Raw genomic sequence first — 19,845 nt, forward strand, 5'->3', positions numbered from 1 at the left:
TCACACGTCTGAGAGTAGACACGCAGCACGGCCTTTCCCCAGTGGCGGAGCCAAAGGGGGGAGGGGGGGGGTGGCAATTGCCAACCCCAACAGACCTCTTGCCACCCCACTGGAAATGGTCATTTTAAGAGAAAATATGTGTTTCCTTTCGTTCATCATTTGTATATGGACCCCTCTGATAAAGCCTTGGTCACCCTTTGGCCACCCCTTGAAAAAAAGTCTAGCTCCACCACTGCTTTTCCCACTGTTCAAGACACAAGAAACAAACATCTACAATCCAATTGTAGTATTTACAATTCCAGGTAATAAGAATGTGTATTTATGTTTCAACCCAGAGTTAACAGTAGTGTCAGACCCCCCCCCCCCCAATTCCTTCCATAATTCAAACCATGCTCATATTCCAGGATACTAAAATGTTGTTTACCAAATAACAGATGAAGATGCCATGGGACAAAAATGTTATAGAGTTCACACATTAGTCACACCAGCCATGAGCATTTACAGAGTTATATTTTCTTCTCAATTCCTCCTGATATTATACTGCAATCTGTTTGTGTTTTAATGCTTACATTATCAGTACAAAAGAGTACTCGTACTTACAAATAATCCAAATTTCCAGAAGGAGTGTCGTTGAGCACACGAGGAAGATGCAGAAGCCCCTCACCAGGGCGACACTGGTGTGTTCATGCCTGATCAGCACAGGATCGTTTGTGTCCATGTCAGCCACCGTTTCTCCTTCATGTTAAATATGGAACATGTTGGATTCGGTTCAGCATTTGGCAATTACATCCTTTGAATTGTCTGTATCAACTTTTACCTCTAAAAGCAGGTAATCCAGTTTGTACATAAACAATAGCACCAAAGTTGCATCGTGGTTAGACTTTCCTGGGAGCTGACATTCACACATTTCAAAACTGCTGATGTTACAGTGAGAAAGAGCATTCTCTTAAGTTCCTTTAAGCGTACTTAGAAGCTTGCACTATTTTAACAGGTTGCATTCACATTTAAGATCAGTTGGTGAAAACAAACTGAAAGTTCACGGCATGTTAGTCCTATAACACAGACAAAATAAAAACCTAAAGCAAAGTACATCAGACCTGAACACACTTCTGAGTATAGAAACCTTTAACAGCACCACCATCTCCCACTGAAATTACACTGTTGTGCTTTTAGACTTGTTTAGGAACAGAGCATAATTTATTTATGTATATTTTTATATCAAGTTTTTTTTGCACAGCTGTATCACCTTGGCAATGTCTAAAGACACTTTGATTTGTTTTTAACATTCTTTAAAGAAATACTCAAATCGTGAATAAATAACTACAAACATGGCAGTCACTTATCACATGCCCTACTTCTCTAGGTCACGTGGTCATATCCACGTCCTACACCCCTTTCCAAATGTTCAGTTATAGAACAGCATTCACTCTCTGCTCAGTCCCAACAACCTTGTTTGACTGACATGATTAAAAAAAACAATCAATACACTCTAAAAGCTTGACCTGAGAATCAAAGGCAATTATACTCCCATCGCCTTCGGTTTCTCAAAAACTGAAAAAATATCGTAAAGGTAGAAATTATACATGCAGCAAAAAAAAAGTCAATTGAGAATGTCATTTTGTTTGGCACAAAGGCGACCCCTGCTGGCAGTTCTATCTGTGTACGCGAGGCCGTCCACAGTCCTGCGTATTTGTTTGGTGGAGAGGGGCGTTGTCGTCCTCGTGCGTGTTACCGTTGGGCGCGAGTCTGCGGAGGTACTCCGCATGCACCGGTTTATGACACTGCAGCACTCTGATGGCCTCGTCAATTTTGAACCACTTTCTCTTGCGACCTGTAAAGAAACACATACCTTTTAATATTCTATTTATTAATATTATAAGATTTTAAAAACTAATGATAACCCATCTTAATTATCATTCAATTATTATGTTTTTTTATTTATGCTAACTTTTTTATTGCAAAGGTATGAATTCTAGTCAGATGCAATGAGGTCCATAAGAAATCCAACAATAGCAGTAAGGTTTATGTTTGGGCTCTGTACACCACAACATTACATCTAAAAACCAAACTATGACCAGTCCGTTTGCTTTGCACCTTTTTTAAAATTATTATTTTATTTATTCCAAGGTTGCATGCAAGCTTCAAACACAATGATAGCGTTACAGATCACATCCACACCCACAGTCTGAAACATAATCGCATATTTACATCTAGAACAGCACATATAATCTAGAACAGAGCATGGTCTCTATCGGGCCCTAGCCAAGACCTTCCAGGTAAGTCCAGACAGGAGTCCATATCTGAGAAAACCTTTCTGACCTCTGGTGAAGGTCATAAGTCAATTTCTCGAGGGGAAGAAGAGACATCAGCCAGATCCACAGAGTCATAGACGGGGCTCGTCTCAGTCGGAAATCAAAAACATCCTCTAACTGGACATGTAGTAAATACAGAGAGGGGTGCATAACAACCTTCATACCAAAAATTTTCTCTAAAGCTGAATGCACTTCCCTCCAGAACGCTTCTATTCTGCTGCAGGACCAAGAAGAATGGATAAGTGTACCTCTGTGTGTCTGACATTTAAAACACAAGTCAGATCTCTCTGGATATATTTTGTTTAAACGTGTTGGGGTCAAATAGATTCTATGCATGAATTTAAAGTTAAGCTGCTTTGCACCTTTAACACACTGTTCTGGGTGAAGCATGCAGTATTAACAGCTGCAACTGTTTTTCTATTAATGCTTACGCACAAAAACAGAATATTAGTACTATAAAAATGCAAAACAAAAAAACAAAACAATATAAAGTCCCTATTAGACAGAAGCAGAAGAACTATTGTCACTTGTGTGGAACTGAGAACTCTCATAAGTTGACCCTAAAGAAATAAACACACATGAACAAACTGGTCTTTTACTAAAGTGTAAGGTCGGCTTTCAAAGCATCATCAGACTGTACATCCTTGAGACCCCGATATAAATTTTTTGCATTTTGATCTAGCAGCTAATGTCTGGTGCTCCTGTATGTGATCCTGCACTCTAGATGATGTCTGGTGCTCCCAGGGCTGGCGCCAGAACATATAGAGTGGGGGGGGGGGGCGTAAGTTGTTGAGCGGGGGGGGGGGGTGCGTGTAATGAGGGGGCACCATGTAGCGATTGTTGTAAAATAAATGGGTCTTATTTTTTACATTGAGGGGGCGGGACACCTCCATTCGCCCCCGACGCCCCCATTCGCCCCCCCGTGGCGCCGGCCCTGGGTGCTCCTGTATGTGATCCTGCACTCTAGATGACGTCTGGTGTTCCTGTATGTGATCCTGCACTCTAGATGACGTCTGGTGCTCCTGTATGTGATCCTGCACTCTAGATGACGTCTGGTGCTCCTGTATGTGATCCTGCACTCTAGATGACGTCTGGTGTTCCTGTATGTGATCCTGCACTCTAGATGACGTCTGGTGCTCCTGTATGTGATCCTGTACTCTAGATGACGTCTGGTGTTCCTGTATGTGATCCTGCACTCTAGATGACGTCTGGTGCTCCTGTATGTGATCCTGTACTCTAGATGATGTCTGGTGTTCCTCCTGTATGTGCTCTTGTATTCTAGATGATGTCTGGAGTTCCTGTATGTGCTCTTGTATTCTAGATGACGTCTGGTGTTCCTGTATGTGCTCCTGTATGATGTCTGGTGCTCCTGTATTCTAGATGACGTCTCATGCTCCTGTATCTACTGTATGTCACAGGCTGTGAATGCTACGTCTTCGCCCAATATCTGCCGAATTAATGCTGATATTCAGCACTCGCACCTCGATGCCTCGTCTGGCCTGCGAGGGTCTAGGCAGGGAGTATGAGAGGGGCCAGAGGAGGGAGACGTGTACGCAGACGCCCGCTGGAAAACAACTGTGGCAAACCTCCCGGCAAACACACGCCGGCTATTTATACAGCAGCAAGAGAAGCTCACTAGTTCACTCTTTCCACACCATCTACAAATAGTTCACGTTTTGAATTACACTGTCCATAGGCAAACAGTTATTTTTATGGTGTCACTCCAGCAAAAATGCAGCACATACGATTACATAAGGGCTGAAGCAGCAGTGTAAAACTATTGCACAAGTCTTCCTCACCTTACAGCAGTGCGCTGGGGCCCTGTCCACAAATCAGTTTCTGCTCAGACTGCAAGTCAGGTTTCACCCTCCAAACTCAGTGACTTCCTGAATATTTGGAGGACTTGGGGAGGTCTCAGGCCCTAGCTGATCCTGGATCAGCACAGAGGACAGCACAGGCCCTAGCTGATCCTGGAACAGCACAGTCGCTTCCTGACCCTGCATTGGCACAGGCCCTAGCTGATCTTGGATCAGTACAGGTGGCAGACGAGTTTACCCACAGTGTGTGGTACACATTGTTTTTGCAAAAAGTTTCAAACTATTCAAACAGTAGCAGAAATAGTACGTACATAGCCTGCAGTTACAGATTTGAGCAACTGCAGTTTTGCAGAGTTACTCCAGTATGTTAAGGATGTAACCACCAAGTGATTGTTGTGTTTGGCACTCAAAAAGAAACATGATGAACCGGGACATCTTGGGAGGAGGGCGAACCAGTTCACAGCTTCTCCTCTTTCCTGGTCCACGTTTAAATGGGTCCCCATGTGATCTTTCACTAAAACTGCTCGCTGGCATATGGAAAAGGTTCAAGTAGGGAATGAATAAAGCAGAGAGCTGTATGCTAAACGCCTGAAGCACTACAGCTATTGTGACGTGACGAAGAAGGCATCAGAGGTCAGGCTTATGGGCCCATATGGCTGGCTATGACTTCTTGACTTTTGCTGTTAATGTTTTATGATACAAAGATGAAACTGAGCAGTATGTTTAAGCAATGGCTGCCGTGACGTACCAATGTTAACAGAGTCTTCCCAGTCCTCTAGTGTCTCCGTGACCGTAAGCACATACACGTACGTCCGGTGCTTGCTGTCCTGGTTCTGCTGCAACAAGAACCATGTTTTAAACTGTTTCTGACTGTCACACACATCACTGTACCAAACACAAAGGCAGCTGTGCATTTGAAAAACAAAAATTCCAGCAAATTCATCAGGCAGTATGGCAATGAAATTCAGTTTGGCGTCTTACCTCAAAAACCCCCAGAAGTCTTCCGAGGATGCCCCTCACACCAGCCTGCCCAGCCAGGAACACACAGAGAAGAAATGCATGAAGAACAACCACTTCCAGCAAGAGGAGAAAACCACACACTCCTTCCTACCCACAAAACCCTGCACTCTCCTGCCATGTGCGCTGGCCTATAACCTGTAACTTTAAGCTCTAGAAGAGTAAAAACAATTTTAGTAACAACCAGGGGTGGAAAGTAACAAATTACATTTACTCACATTACTGTAATTGAGTAATTTTTATGAGTAATTTGTAATTTTCTGAGTAGTTTTTGAAATATGTAATTTTTACTTTTAGTCGAGTAAATTTAGAATAAAAAAAAAGTAATTTTACTTCGCTACATTTAAACCCCCTCACGTTACTGAGTAAAAAAATATTGATGGTGAAAAATTAAATGCAGGCAGAAATGTAAACTTCTGAGTCCCAGAACTGAAAGTCAATGGCGTTGTCAGGGCTGGCTCGGCTGCCGCTCCTCCTAACAACACTAGAGGCACCCAAGTCAGTCCTAGTCTCTCCAGGCGCAATCAGCAGTGATCCGTTTTAGCTGTCCCTATGGCTTCTTAAGGAAGCTTAGTGAAACGGATCACTGCTGAATCGTTTTGGCTCGCCTTCACGTTCTCAGCCCTTTCTCTGTGATCTCTGGTTGCGTTTCTTGTGTTTAGGTGTCTTGCCACATTATGCTCTCTCATCTCTCTTGCTTTTCTACTACTTATTTGAGTAACTATCTCCTGCGCTGCTTACTAGCCTACCTCAAGTTTCCCCCTGTCACGGTACGGCGGCCCCCTACTGGTCGCCCCCGTCTACAGTAGCAGCTTGTCCTGTGGGTGTGGCGTTGTGTTCGTCCCTCAGGTGGGTGGAGCCCGCGATCCGTCTCACCTGAGGGTCGTTTGTTCGTCTATATATGTCTTGTCTTTGTACCAGTTGACCGCTGGTTATTAAATCCTTAATTCGGATCAGTTCACGGGTTTTGGTTTGCGCACTTTACATATTAAACCATCCTTTTTCCCTGAGACTTGGCGTGATCGCTTCCATTTATTTTCGCTCACCCTGCCGGTCACACCCCCCTGCTTTATCTCTTCCTATCCGTTCTTAGTTTATTTTGGGAAGGGTTTTTGTTTCGTCGCGGCATCTGCCTGCTGCCAGTTACTTCCCCTGGCGTCCTAAGTTTTGTTTTCTCGCATTGAGTTTTCTCCACATCTTTTCTGTTGCATTTTTCTCCCGTGTGTTTGCGGTCGAGTTTATTTTCTCACGTTGAGTTTTCTCCACGTCTTTTCTGTTGCATTTTTCTCCCATGTGTTTGTGGTCGACTTTATTTTCTACGCGTTGAGTTTATTCCGCGTCTCGTGTGATTGGTTTTGCTGCTTGTGTGTGTGTGTGTGTGTGTGTGTGTGTGTGTCTGGACATACGCACACATTTTGCTCTTTGCATTTTGTCGGCACTTGGGTCTACTACTCTCTTGGTTTTGACGTGATGTGTACTTGGTACACATACGTTACATGCGTGGCCTTGCCTTGCGCGCGCCCTTTCCATTGTCTCATAATCAGGTCGTAAACTTGTGCACTTTTTTCCAAAATGATGAGATCGTTCTATCTTTAAATCTTCTATCTATCAGGATCTGTGGGATCATGTGGACATTTTATTGTGAAAAGTGGAATACCGTGGACACTATTTTGAATAGTTGGATCCTGTGAGCATTTTAAATAGTGGAATCCTGTGCGCATTTTGTTTTATTTTGATTTGTGGCATCCTGTGGACATTTTATTGTGAATAGTGGGATCCTGTGGGCATGGTATTTTGAATAGTTGGATACTGTGAGCATTTACTTTTAAATTAAATTGTATGTCTGTCTATGGTTATTTGTGCTTCTTGGCAAATGCCTAACTTGCAATACTAGGTAATGATATTGACTCCTGTAGTTTAGTAGTAGTCTGACTCAATGATGTCTTGAATTCTGGCCTATCTGTACTATTTCCTAGGATGTATTCTGTGATCCGAAGCAAAGCACTTTGTAAGTCGCTCTGGATAAGAGCGTCTGCTAAATGCCGTAAATGTAAATGTAAATTGTGGGATCCTATGAGCATTTTTTTTTTTTGAGGTGAAATCCTGTGGGCATTTTATATTGTTTTATTTTGAGTTGTGGGATCATGTGGCATTTTATTGTGAGTAGTGGAATCCTGTTGCATTTTAGTTTGATTTATGGTATCTTGTGGGCATTTAATTTTGTGTGCATTTAGTTTTTTGAATAATTTGTAATTTAAATTTCTTTATTCTTATCATAATGTTGTCCGTTGGACAATAGGACTGAAAATTTTTTGCACTTTATGGTACAGGTTGAGATTGTCCTTGTGCTGAGGAAGTATGTTCCTGAGCCCAGCTGATCTTTTGCAAGTGTGGATGTGCACTTAAAAAACTTGTGCTGAATTGGATTCATGACTCATCCTTTTTTGCATTAAATAACAAAGTAACTTTTACTCAAATTACATTTTAAATTAAGTAATTTTGTACTTTTACTCGAGTAAATCTTGAGATGGGAAATTTTTAGGGGTGTATTCAACTAAGGATTTTCATAGTCGAATCTGATTCGCCAGCTTTTCCCTTTAGTTGACTAATAGTCGAATCGGGTATATTTTCATTTTTATATAGAGCACCTTAAATGGGATCCCGTTCTCATTCAGGACTTTTTTCCTCTTCAAAGTAAAAACCTAAAACACTCAGATAAATGAATAAACACGGTAGGTTGGCTTTATGCTTTATTCAGATTTTATTTATTTACTGATTAATTTTTTTATGAAACGTTAGAGAAAATTAACCGTCAGTGCGCATATCGAACTGTCAGACAGGCACTGTGCAAAATGTCAAAAATTTTTTAAATAAAATATGCCTGCCTGAAAACATAAAAAAAAATTGCCACCTAACAGCAAAAAAATACAAGGAAAGGTTCAAGTAACGGGGTTTAAATGCAAACAACAAAAAATGTTTATAGGCCTACTGAAACGACAAACGTTTTTTTTTGGCTTACTTGTTTTAAATGGTATGCCATGTTGGTTGTTGTCGTGCGAAATGAAAGACATTGATGACATAACTTGCATTTTACTTTTTTGATTTATCTATGTTTTTCAAAATACTTTTGACGTTTTTTAGTATCCATTATAATCTCGGCAGATGCTGCGCGTATTCTGTAGCGTGTTCAGCTCCGCTCGTTTGGATTGTGCAACAGCAGGGTGTGATTTATTAATGTGTAGTAAGGAAGATGCCTATTGTTAATGCGCAAACATCATTAAAAAATATTTATTAACAGAAATTAGGATGAGTTTATTTGACAAAAGGCTATATATAATGAAAACAAAGACATTTCATGTAACAACTAATGCTTAGCTGCATCCTTGGGCACTCCCATGCAGTTAGAATGGTACATTCGACTATGACGTTAATAGTCGACTAGGGGGTATAGTCAACTATAGTCGAATCAGCGACTATTGCAGGTCACCCCTAGTAATTTTACTTTTACTCTGAGTATAATTTAGGCAAAGCAATGACACTTTTACTCAATTACAATTTTTCAGTACACTTTCCACCTCTGGTAACAACTAAAGTAACTATAATTAATAATAAATACACTGACAAAATGGATCTTATAATTACGACCACATAAACATGCACTTCCCTGCACATCCATGTGTGAACTAGAACACTGTTAAGGCACCTCATGAAAACACGATTCCATGGACAAGGGATCAAACTTTTAGGCCTAGCTTGTACGGACTGACACAAAGATGTATGTCTGGTATTTGACAAAGGTAGGAGAGTCATGCAGAGGTGTGTGAGAGAGAGGCTGGATACAGAGACACGCGGGATACAGGATAGGGGACCGGGTCACAGTGGGGAGGGACCGGGTCACAGTGGGGTAAGGGGACAGGGGAATGGGTGCACTGGGGGGGCAAGTGGGGGGCAGAGGCGTGCTGGAGTCGCACCAGCATCCGTCATTCTGGTCCTCCTCAATGACCCGAGAAGCCAGAGCTGAACGTCTCCATAACACAAACAGGATTCCAGCCACGCTCACATGGGAACGGCGTGTCTCCACTTCAATGCTGTGAAACAGCCTGACCAGGCTCCGGTAACTCCACAGCCCTGTGCCAATAGGATGTGTGGCTTAGCTGACTGACAGGCCGACAGGACCACTCAATACCATGAGTACTGTGACTATGACACCGCAGAAATGTTTCTCTGCAAATCCGATGCACATTCGTGTTTCTTGTCTGGGCTTTTTAAACATTACCTTGTAGTTCAATGAATGTGAACCACCACAAGCAGCCATTACAGCTTTAGTTCTAGCTAATGTGGCACTGGAAACGATATTAAGCTTTCTGACGTAAATTATTATTGCAAAGAGCATTGCTGGCACAGGACTGAACTTCAGAGAACATTCACCCCTCACTGCTTCCAAACTCTACCCTGGATCTGTCCTCACTCAACACAGCCATGTGAGCAGGTTTACGCCCCAGGGAGAACATCTCAAAAGGGGAGAATGTCCTAGGAGGTGAGGGGCATCAGGGGCATCACCTCAGGGGCATCACAGCCCTGGTAGGGCCCTGGTGCCAGGGTTCGACTCGCTAGGCTGCGTCCTGCTCAGGAAACAGCGGGGTTTAGAGGTGGGGTTTTAGAAGCGGGATTCTGTACCACCCCCAGTCTTTGCTCTTCGTCTCTGACACAGGTTGGGTTACAGCTCATCAAAAGCACTGAGACAAACAGAAATTTAATTCCCCAGAAATGTTAAGGAAGCACTATTCGTTAAGGCAGTGCTATTCGTTAAGGAAGCACTATATGTTAAGGCCGCACTATTAGTTTAGGAAGCACTATTTGTGGCCCAGAGAGTTTATATGCACTTGACTGATTTCCTGTATATTAAAATTTGTGTACAGTACAAACAAATGATTCAGTTTTCTTTGCACACAGGTTGGCCTTGAAACTCAAGAGTTAAAAAATACAAGCTACAGTCAGTAAGTAGTACAGTAGATGTTAATAAATGAATATACAGCCTTGGTCTGATCTATTATCATGACATTTGTACTACTGAAATACAACACTTTCCTAACATACTGAGACATACTGTGAGTATTCTGTACTTACAGATGATGTAAACACTTCTGTACTCACGGTGCTGTTTTACGCTGGTTCACTGATGATGGTGAATAAAGTCTGTCTGCTATGACATCACAGCAAACATACGGTGACTCATAATTCCTAATCATTAAAATACTGCAACCTGACAGAGATATGTAATCAGGGTCGGTTGCATTACATCTAAAAGAGTTGTGTATGTCCATGTCACTCAGCCTGACATTAATTGCACTAACTGTAATCAAGGGTAACGTCTAAAGCTTTCAGCAGCTAGACAGACTGTATTTTCTTTATATAGCCAAATATGCTCTGTGCCTGACTGCACTGTTAAAGTCATTAGTCATCTTTACGGAAGCTGTAACAGGACCTTCACAGATTAGCCCTGAGGGGGGAGATTTTCAGCAGCAATTAAAAGAAGAGCTCTGTAGGTTCCTGGTGCACCCAGACGTCAGAGCCAAGAGTGAGTGTCCACACACTGGGAGTGAGCGTCCACACACTGGGAGTGAGGCAGGAGTGAGTGTCCACACTGGGAGTGTGTGCCAGCTCCTCCACGGCTTTGCCCCACGTCTTCCTTCCAACCAGAGGAGGCCAATGGTAACAGGACACTGACGCCACATGTCACCGCCATGTCTCACAGTTGTCAACAGATGCCCCCTTGGGGCAACGTGTCCCAGTGTACCCGGTGCAGCCGAACGCAACTCCACCTCGCCTTATAATCGACCGCCAAACCACGAAGGACAGACGTACAAAGTGCAGCGTCTTAATATCAGGTTTGGAATAATGGGTATTTAATGATGATCACAGCTGGTGGTCAGTGAATCAGTATCACATGACCGTGACTCTCATGCCTAAAGCGTCTGAAACAGGCCTGGAGGTGTGGGCAAACCTTCCCAGGAATGCTGCTTTGCAGAGAAGGCATGCAGCACACTTAGCCTGGGGAAGTTCTGACGGCTGTGGTCAGTATGGCAGTCTTCCATTACATAACACACACACGCAAACTGGCAGCACCAAGTTGCTAACAAGTGTGCGACATGGAGTCATTATACAGATTTATTCATGGAGTCATTATACAGATTTATTCATGGAGTCATTATACAGATTTATTCACGGAGTCATTATACAGATTTATTCACGGAGTCATTATACAGATTTATTCACGGGCCTCCAGAAGCGCACCGGCACCAGAACTACATTCAATTTTACAAGTGCCTTTGGCCCAATGTAAATGTAGGCATTACAGTGAAGAGGACACACAGCAACAAGCAGAAAAGCAAATGTTCAAATGAAAATTTAACAGAAATTCAGACTATATACTGGGAGCGGTTTTCAGAGGGCTGTGTGCTGTTTTCGTGTATGTGACTGTATTTGTTTTGTTTGTGTGTCCCTGATTAACTTTTAAACTGTGTGTGGGCAGAGCTCACCTCCTCAAACACCTCCCTCACTGTGTGTGGGCGGAGTTCACCTCCTCAAACACCTCCCTCACTGTGTGTGGGTGGAGCTCACCTCCTCGAACACCTCCCTGTGTGTGGGCGGAGCTCACCTCCTCGATACCTCCCTGTGTGTGGGCGGAGCTAACCTCCTCAAACACCTCCCTTCGCTGTGTGGGCGGAGTTCACCTCCTCAAACACCTCCCTCACTGTGTGTGGGCAGAGCTCACCTCCTCAAACACCTCCCTCACTGTGTGTGGGCGGAGCTCACCTCCTCAAACACCTCCCTCACTGTGTGTGGGCGGAGCTCACCTCCTCAAACACCTCCCTCACTGCAGCCCCATCTGGCTCCTCCTCTGGCTCCATGCCGCCACCAGGAACAATCCAATGGTCTGGATGCCGACTGCTGCTCACCAGTAAGACCTGAACCCCGCCCCAAACCCCAGAACACACACACACACACACACACACACACACACACACACACACACACACACACACACACACACGGTTAATTAAAAATAGACTAACTTCTGTTAATCTTTGTGTTGATGCAAAATTTTTGCCATATCTTCTTTACATACAAAATTACTGTTTACTGGTCTGTTTGTGATCACAAGGTCCTTTGCTGAGCGGATATTATTTTGACTGACAGACATCGTTTTGAAGACATCAGTAACACTACCATGTTTGTGGGTGTTGAGGTGCTGCTGGAGTCTGACCACGTGTCACTGTTTATGCTAAACTGAGTGGTCTGCCATCCACAAATATGGTGTCATCAGTGGTCATGTGACTGCTTATTGATGAAGAATCATAGAATGACTCAACAATACAGGACAACAGGTGCAACTTTAACTGGACACAGACTGTTTCTTGTAAATACATTTATAGAAATGCTGGTGGGAATTACACACAAGATCTGGGGGCACAAATGGTGAGAGATAGATATATTTATAGATCAAAGACCAACAGAAAGTCATTTTGGAATCTTTTTTGTGCTACATTAAGGAGAACTGGTGTGGTGAGGGTTTGGAAACGCTGGCGGAAGTTGTGTTTTAACTGGTTAGATCTTTCCTGTTCTGGGAACTGAGCTTTAAGTTACAGCTGTGTATGTTCTGGGTCTTAAATGCTGCATCTTTCTCCAGCTTGAACCTTAGAAGTCAGAGCATGATTCTGATTGAATACGTTAGTGAAATCTATGGACATGCTCACAATCTTCCTCTTTTAACATCCCAGTCAGTATGAAAATATGACAGTCTGGTTTCTGTTCTCACTTCTCCACATGACATTGATAGGAAAGACTACGGACAAAAATATTATACTGTGACCACAGTGTCACATATTGCAATAATAATGTACACTGTAGTATATTAAATCCCACACATCTCTGTTTTATTTACCTGTGATGACAGTGAGTTCTATTTGTCGGATGTGGACAGTTCATCCAAACACCCGCAGGACATCCCCGCCATTTACCCAGCTCAGCTGAGATTAAATCGGGACGGCCCTGCCATTTACCCAGCTCAGCTGAGATTAAATCTGGATGTTCCTGGCATCTACCCGGCTCAGCTGAGATTAATCGGGATGTCCCTGGCATGCCAGAAAAAAAAAAGGAATTTGTCATAGAGCTCACTGGTCATCACTGTCATCTTTAATATCAGTATTTTTTTTAAAAGCTTGCAGTAATCAAGAAGAGATTTTTTGCAGCCACAACATGGAGCCTCTGTCATCCACTGAATAAGCGAAGTTAGGCGTCAGCTGTGGTTCAGGAGAAATACAACCTGCATGAAACTCCTCCCTCCAGATCCACCTTCCCATATAAATAACACCCCACTCTGATCTCCACGTTTGGACTCCAGCAGTTCCTTGTGTGCTCGCTACGTCTCTTTGACTCCACCCACATCTCCTTGACTCCACCCATATCTCCTTGACTCCACCCATGTCTCCTTGACTCCTGCAGTAATCTCTTTCAGTTGTTTGGAAAAGCAGGGTGTGGCCACAAAGCAAAAGCCCCACCCCTCAAGTTATCTTCCTCATTTCTCCAGTTCGCTCTTCAAATGAGAAACCAATTATGTCTTACTGCTGATGACCGTGTACCTGATCACTGACACTTTTAGAAATTGGTGTATATGTGATTCAACAGTTCACATATCTACACCTGAACACTGACTATTCTATATCTGATTCTACGTACACAGAACAGTAAAAGTAGTCCCAGTGAAACAAACATGAGTTAACAGGTTTATTTCATTCTGCTGTTTAGCTTCAAGTGAGTTGAAGATTTGAATGTGCTAAAGCAGTAATTAAAAGTGTGAATCAGTGAATCAGATGTATTCTCATTGGTAATTGGATGTGTTTAGTGAATCAGATGTATTCTCATTGGTAATTGGATGTGTTTAGTGAATCAGATGTATTCTCCTTGGCTTTTGGCAGTGTGCTCCATGATTCCATGGCAACGGCAATAATTACCTGCTAAGTCTTTGGAAGAAGCAAGTTTACAGCTATTTATATTTATAACAAGCAAAAGTAGAAATGAAAATGACCAGAAATTATATGTAGAACATTTCTTGAATTTAAAACAATAAGTTTTGGTTTTCCACACTATAAATACCTACAAAAATACTTTGTACTTTAATCTATTTACAAATAATGAAGGCTTCTCTGTGTAATTGGCAATCACTTTGAATGAGATTCTATTCCCAATTCATCACTTCACATATCTGCATCTGAACACGAAGTCTTTTAGGAGGTGATTCTATATTTGATTCATCACTTCACACATCCACACCTCAGCTCACAGCTGGTCCAACCATGGTGGGATACTGGTGCAAATCAGAACAGGAGGGCGCAGGCACGGACGGTAAAAAAAAAAAAAAAAAACCTCACAGGGTTCTAGTCCATCTGGACAGAAAAAATCTTCCATGACACAGTCGAACAGGGGGCGAAAGTGAGCAAATCATTAAAGCCTTGCTTGGACTGACCAGAGGTCAGTTCTTCACTGTGCTGCTCAATTGAGAAAGAGCCACATGTGTCCTGTCACCATGACCCAGTGCAGAGTTCAACATGCCAAACACGTTAATACCCCAACCTAGCACGTCATCATGACCAGAGCATTCACATATCAACCGAGTCATAACAAAGCTTTGGTTTCTGCCCAATAACCTCTAGCGATAAATTAAAAGCAAATTTGCTTGATACAGTAATTGCAAATAAACACATTTACCATGTGCCTTTCACAAACTTGGAGCAGTATTCTGTTCCATTAGCAAGTTATACAATTACAACTCAAAGGGTCAAAATGAGAAAGTGTTTATGGTATGAGGTGGGGGAGGGGAGGGAGTAGATGTTCAAGGACCATGCTCCTGAGTGTGACATTCTCACTGCAACCCTAGAGCTAGATCCAGAACCAGAGTGAACCCAGGTCTAGACCTCAGGGGGACTTCACTTCAGTGCGCAAGACTTTAGATAAAGCGAACACTCCGACCACAGTAAGGTAGATCACACACAGATATATGCAGGGTTCAGTTGGGTTGCCTGGAGTTTACAGTAAATATTTTAGCAAAAATAATACCCTGAAGTCCTTTAAAAAAACAAACAAACAAAAAACAACTGGATCCGAATCTGCTGCTAGATATAGTAACTTCAATAACCATGCACACAATCATTTATTAGTATTAACGTTGCTTCATACTTTTTTTGTAGCAAAATGTCAGGTGTCAGTGTACCACTATGGTGTGTTTTATAGCTGTTGCTGGTCAGGTTAGATGCCCCGGGTAATGTTTACACTGAACAGAGGCACTATTGTGGTTATAACTACTACAATAACACTGTTACCAAACCAGTTAGTTTGCCCCTATTACGATCATCAGGGAGGTTCCAGTATGTAGATGTTGGACCTGGATTCCAGTAAGTGATATCTGGACTGCTAGAATATCTTTCTAGATGGAACAGAAATAATCTGAGAGAAACCCTGAGAGACTCACGGTAGAACAGTTTTATGAAGAGGCCAGCGCTGTTTGGGGTCAGGGAGGGGGTGAACTGACCTGACTTCTCTGGTCCAATGAGCTAAAGAAGCGTTCCCAGCCCAGTGAGAGACACCACGCACGCATGCATGCTCACACAGACACACACACACATGTGGTTTACATAAGCCTGGATCAGCAGTTGTCTTTCTGTGAACACAAAGCTTAATTGCAGTGTGGAGGCGAACACACTGACTCTGACAGAGCAGTGATGATCACAAGCCTCTCCCGTGGGCAGCCCGGCCGTGTGGCAGCATACCACACCAGCTCTGACCCCCAGCAGTCCGGCCACTAATCTGGAGTGATCACGCATGTTGAAGCACTATAATGGAACTAATGTCTTTGGGCTGGTTTTAATTTTTGTTATTGTTGGTTTTAGGACTGGTTTTCTCTAGTTTACTATAAACACCTAGCTAAAAATGACCTCAAATAGAGCTCTGATTAAGCTTATGAGATAACACCTCTCTTGTGGCCTAATGCCGTTTTTAACAGTAACTTATCCCACCTACACCTCCCTTACTCATCATGACCAGGCCTGCTCACTCATGGCAGAACTTCAGAAAGGCAGAGTTATAATGGACAACGTGTGGCACAACAGAAGCCGTCTGAAATACACCTGAGTCCTCTTGAGTGTACAGTCAGCTGGAAAGACCTTCTGCTGCCTGGCGTGGTACTCAAAGTGATTTAAGCAAGAGGTTATAGGTGTGAAAACAGTATGAGAGGAGAGAGGGAGAGAGAGAGAGAGAGAGAGAGAGAGAGAGAGAGAGAGAGAGAGAGAGAGAGAGAGAGAAAGAAAGACAGAATGAGGGAGGGAGAGAAAGAACATTGCATTGCGTGCACAATGTGTCAACTTCAACTGAGGAGAGGAGAAGGGAAGAGAGGAGAGGAGTGGGGTAGGGGGGTGGGTAAGAGAGCAAAGGATAGATGATAGAGAAGAGGACTAGAGAAGAGGAGAAAAGAGAGCAAAAGAGAGGAAGAGAGGGCAGGAGAGGAGAGGAGAAGGCAGGAGGGGGGAGTGGGAATCTGCCAGTGGCATCGTTCCGCTTCTATAAATTGCTGCCGACGGGTCATTTAGTACTTGGGCACATAGCGCAAGATGGTGCCCCCACTGCAGCTCTCTCTCTCTGACCCAGTCACATGGAGAAAACGTTGCAGCACATCCAAGATATGGTAGCATATCCACCTGCTAGCATATCTATGATCTACATCTCTTGGCCTCTAATGAGTCAGATTTCGGTGTAGTCAAAGTGTTTCATTTCCCAGTGGGGGCTGTGCCATGATAGACTCTCTCAACTCACCAGCCTTTCTGATTTATTTACATTCCTTAATGAGTCTCGGCCTGCAGTCTTCTAGCTAGCAGTAGAGATCAGTGCTTATCCCAACTGTCATTTCTAAAAGCTACATTCCCCATGTGTTTTCTGATGTACTTATGACTCCGTACAACACCTGATCGGTGTTGCATCAAATTATAAACAGGCAGAGAGCTTATTACTGCTTTGAATTACAGGACCTCGGTGGTGAAGTTATGACCGCCTCATCATTTATCAGAGGAGAGAAGAAAAGATCTGGAAACCTTCCTTTCAATAAGGCCGTGATGCCTCCGGGGCCTTCAGGGACAGAGATCATCAAGGGGGCGAAATCGCTGCACTTATATGTTCATACTTGGACGTAACTTGCACAAAGTAATTCCAGTTCTATACTAGTATAGTGAGTGGCTGTCCTGTCAGCCTGGACATTTCCATTTGACGGAATCCTACTCAAAACCTAAAAGGGGAAATTTAGAAAAGTGGCGTAATTCCAGTATACTCCAGTAAAAGTCAAAGTAAAAAAATCATCCAGCACACAAAATGTACTTTCTCTATTATTAGGCGTGAGGCGGAACAACAGGTTCCTGTCCGTGTGGACAGACTTTCATTCTCACGAAGTCAGGAGGGTGGTGGTCAGCCTTCAGCAGGACAGTCGGGATGACAGGAACATCTGTAACTTCTGTTAATGTAGCTGTTATTAACACACCACAGTCACTTCTACAGGTTAGTAGCCACAGCAGCGCAGGGTTATTTAACCAGCTCCCCAACCAAGCGGTGTTATTATCACGCCAAGCGAATGTGGCGGATGTCGGGCGCGTTGAGGGTGCTCAAGGCTCAAACTTGGAAGTGTGTAGCTGGCTAGCAGCTAGTTTGAAGTAATAAAAGTAATGTAACACAGCCTACCTCGTCTTCCCGGTCGTTTTTAAAGCAGAGGCACGCGGCCCGTTTTTTGAAGCCTTCGCCGTCGTACGTCCTCGTTTGGTGGGCCTTGAGTTTCATCATGTAGTCCAGGTCTCCGGGATCTCCAGACATTTAAAAAAGCGCCGCCGATACCCAAACCCCCGGGTCTCCGACCAGACTGCCGCTCAGGCCAACAACAGCAAATAAAAATCGCCAGGCTGTTCATACACCTAACATTTATTTCGATTTGAAGTTGAATAAGAAGTCCTCTTTCTCGTCGGCGCCGGTCGTGACTTGTGCCGGTGTTCGTTTTCTCACCATGGTGACTCGTTGCCGCGGGTTGCACGCGCGATGTGCCGCGCGCGCTGTGCGCTCCTGCTACTGAGCTGCTCCTCAATCGGCACTGCGCAGGCGCGTTAGGCCCGCGATACGCACGGAGCCTAGTTCATAAATACCGAGACGAGCCATGGCGCACGAAGAACCGATGGAAGACATTTAAACAAACAAAACAAATCGTGCTTGTCTTTGTCAAACACGCAGTCTAATTAAGTCTTTATTATGTGGTTTGACATATTTAATAACGATTATGAGTTTGACAGTACTGTGCTAGCTCCCTCTAGCGGCAATAATTGCATCCCTTAGCGATAGAGTAGAAATATTTATTACTTTAAAAAAATGCTTATTGCTAAACACGTTTATTCCGTTTTTTTTCTCTAATAAATCCATCACCCTCCCCGATCGCTGTCTCCTAACGGCAGGGAACTGTAGCTTCTGTGCAACGTGCAGCATAGAACTTTAAACACCTTCACTTTCAATAAGTCAATTAGCCCTCCCCATCATCCGTTATTTAAAATGTGGTTTGAACATCAAAATACATAAAGATAAAACCAACAAATCAAATATTGTAATGTCAGTCATCGCCTGTAAAAAAAGCTATGAATAATGCCACAAGTCTTATTAATCAACAGATTTTATTTACAGAAAGAACAAAAGTGTGTGGACTGTTCTCATGTCATTCAGAAAGCAGGAAATCGTTCTCCCCTTTAGAAAGAAGGAATTTACATACAATGACTTGAAACATCTCAAACCAGAGCCCAATCATGGAAATGGAGATCAAGTGCTTACAGATAATCTGAATCCTGCACCCCACCCCCCTCAGTCCTGACTTCACCACCTCGGTCCCGACACCCCCCCCCCCCCCCCCCCCCCCATGCCACACCTACAGGCCCAAAGTTTGCAAAATAAAGGCAAAACGGAAGAAACAGGCAAGCACATTTCCACCCTGACCCGGATTGTGATGGACAAGGACAGCATGGCAATGAAGACGTTTAGAGAGCGCAATTAGTACGATGGTCAGAAAGATGGAAATAAAAATACTAACACCAAATACAGTAACAGAAGTGTTAAACTAAAACTCATGGTACAGTCTCGCCTGAAGGGGAGGGGGGAGAGAGAGATGGCGACGACAGGAGAGAGAGAGAGAGAGAGAGAGAGAGAGAGAGAGAGAGAGAGAGAGAGAGAGAGAGAGAGATTGTTTTGGGGGAGGACAGGCAAAAGCCTACATTAAGTCTATGCACTCAGCAGTCACAACAGTTAATGTGATGGAGGAAGGCTATTCCATGTTATTTTATTCTAACCATTGCCAGTCAGCCATTTGTGTGTCATGTATTTTTGTTTAAAAAACAAAAGCAAAAAAATAAAAAAGCAAAGCAATTACTTTTCCTTCTACGTTTTCTAAAAGGGGAGGAGTTTGTAGTTTTCCAGAAAGGGTGTGGTCTAATCAGACCAATCAGCTGCTTCTCAAAACAAACAGCATCATGAGGAAAAAAACAAAAACAAGAACAAAAAAAAAAAACAAAAAACAAAAAAAAAACCCAGAGGTTAAAATAAAAATGTAAAAAGTTACCCATCACCCCCCACTCTAA

The 19,845-nt window shown here is 43.3% G+C and overlaps 1 protein-coding gene across 2 annotated transcripts; it reads right to left on the bottom strand.

Annotated features, from left to right (window-relative positions):
• Positions 1-386: 386 nt before the first annotated feature.
• nudt4a (nudix (nucleoside diphosphate linked moiety X)-type motif 4a) lies at positions 387-18,311 on the bottom strand. Of its 2 annotated transcripts, none has more exons than XM_076984849.1 (5): positions 17,924-18,311; positions 12,004-12,114; positions 5,111-5,155; positions 4,878-4,962; positions 387-1,831 (listed from the first exon to the last, which is right to left on the bottom strand). In XM_076984849.1, exons 1-5 carry the CDS (start codon positions 18,050-18,052, stop codon positions 1,653-1,655), a joined length of 549 nt encoding a protein of 182 aa, XP_076840964.1. In that variant the 5' UTR covers positions 18,053-18,311; the 3' UTR covers positions 387-1,652. The 2 variants fall into 2 exon arrangements, with proteins under 2 accessions (XP_076840964.1, XP_076840955.1); XM_076984840.1 differs by having other exon boundaries at positions 4,878-4,965.
• Positions 18,312-19,845: the final 1,534 nt, after the last annotated feature.

Source organism: Brachyhypopomus gauderio, chromosome 2 (genome assembly GCF_052324685.1).
Source record: "Brachyhypopomus gauderio isolate BG-103 chromosome 2, BGAUD_0.2, whole genome shotgun sequence".
Classification (NCBI taxonomy): domain Eukaryota; kingdom Metazoa; phylum Chordata; class Actinopteri; order Gymnotiformes; family Hypopomidae; genus Brachyhypopomus; species Brachyhypopomus gauderio.

What these genes read in the sequence shown, in the direction of transcription:
- nudt4a (XM_076984840.1), bottom strand. Translation starts at nt 18,052, where the DNA reads ATGTCTGGAGATCCCGGAGACCTGGACTACATGATGAAACTCAAGGCC. An exon ending in AAAACGACCGGGAAGACGAG is followed by an intron (nt 12,115 to 17,923) that starts GTAGGCTGTGTT and finishes GGCGGGGTTCAG; the next exon opens with GTCTTACTGGTGAGCAGCAG. An exon ending in TGAGGGAGGTGTTTGAGGAG is followed by an intron (nt 5,156 to 12,003) that starts GTGAGCTCCGCC and finishes CTGGCTGGGCAG; the next exon opens with GCTGGTGTGAGGGGCATCCT.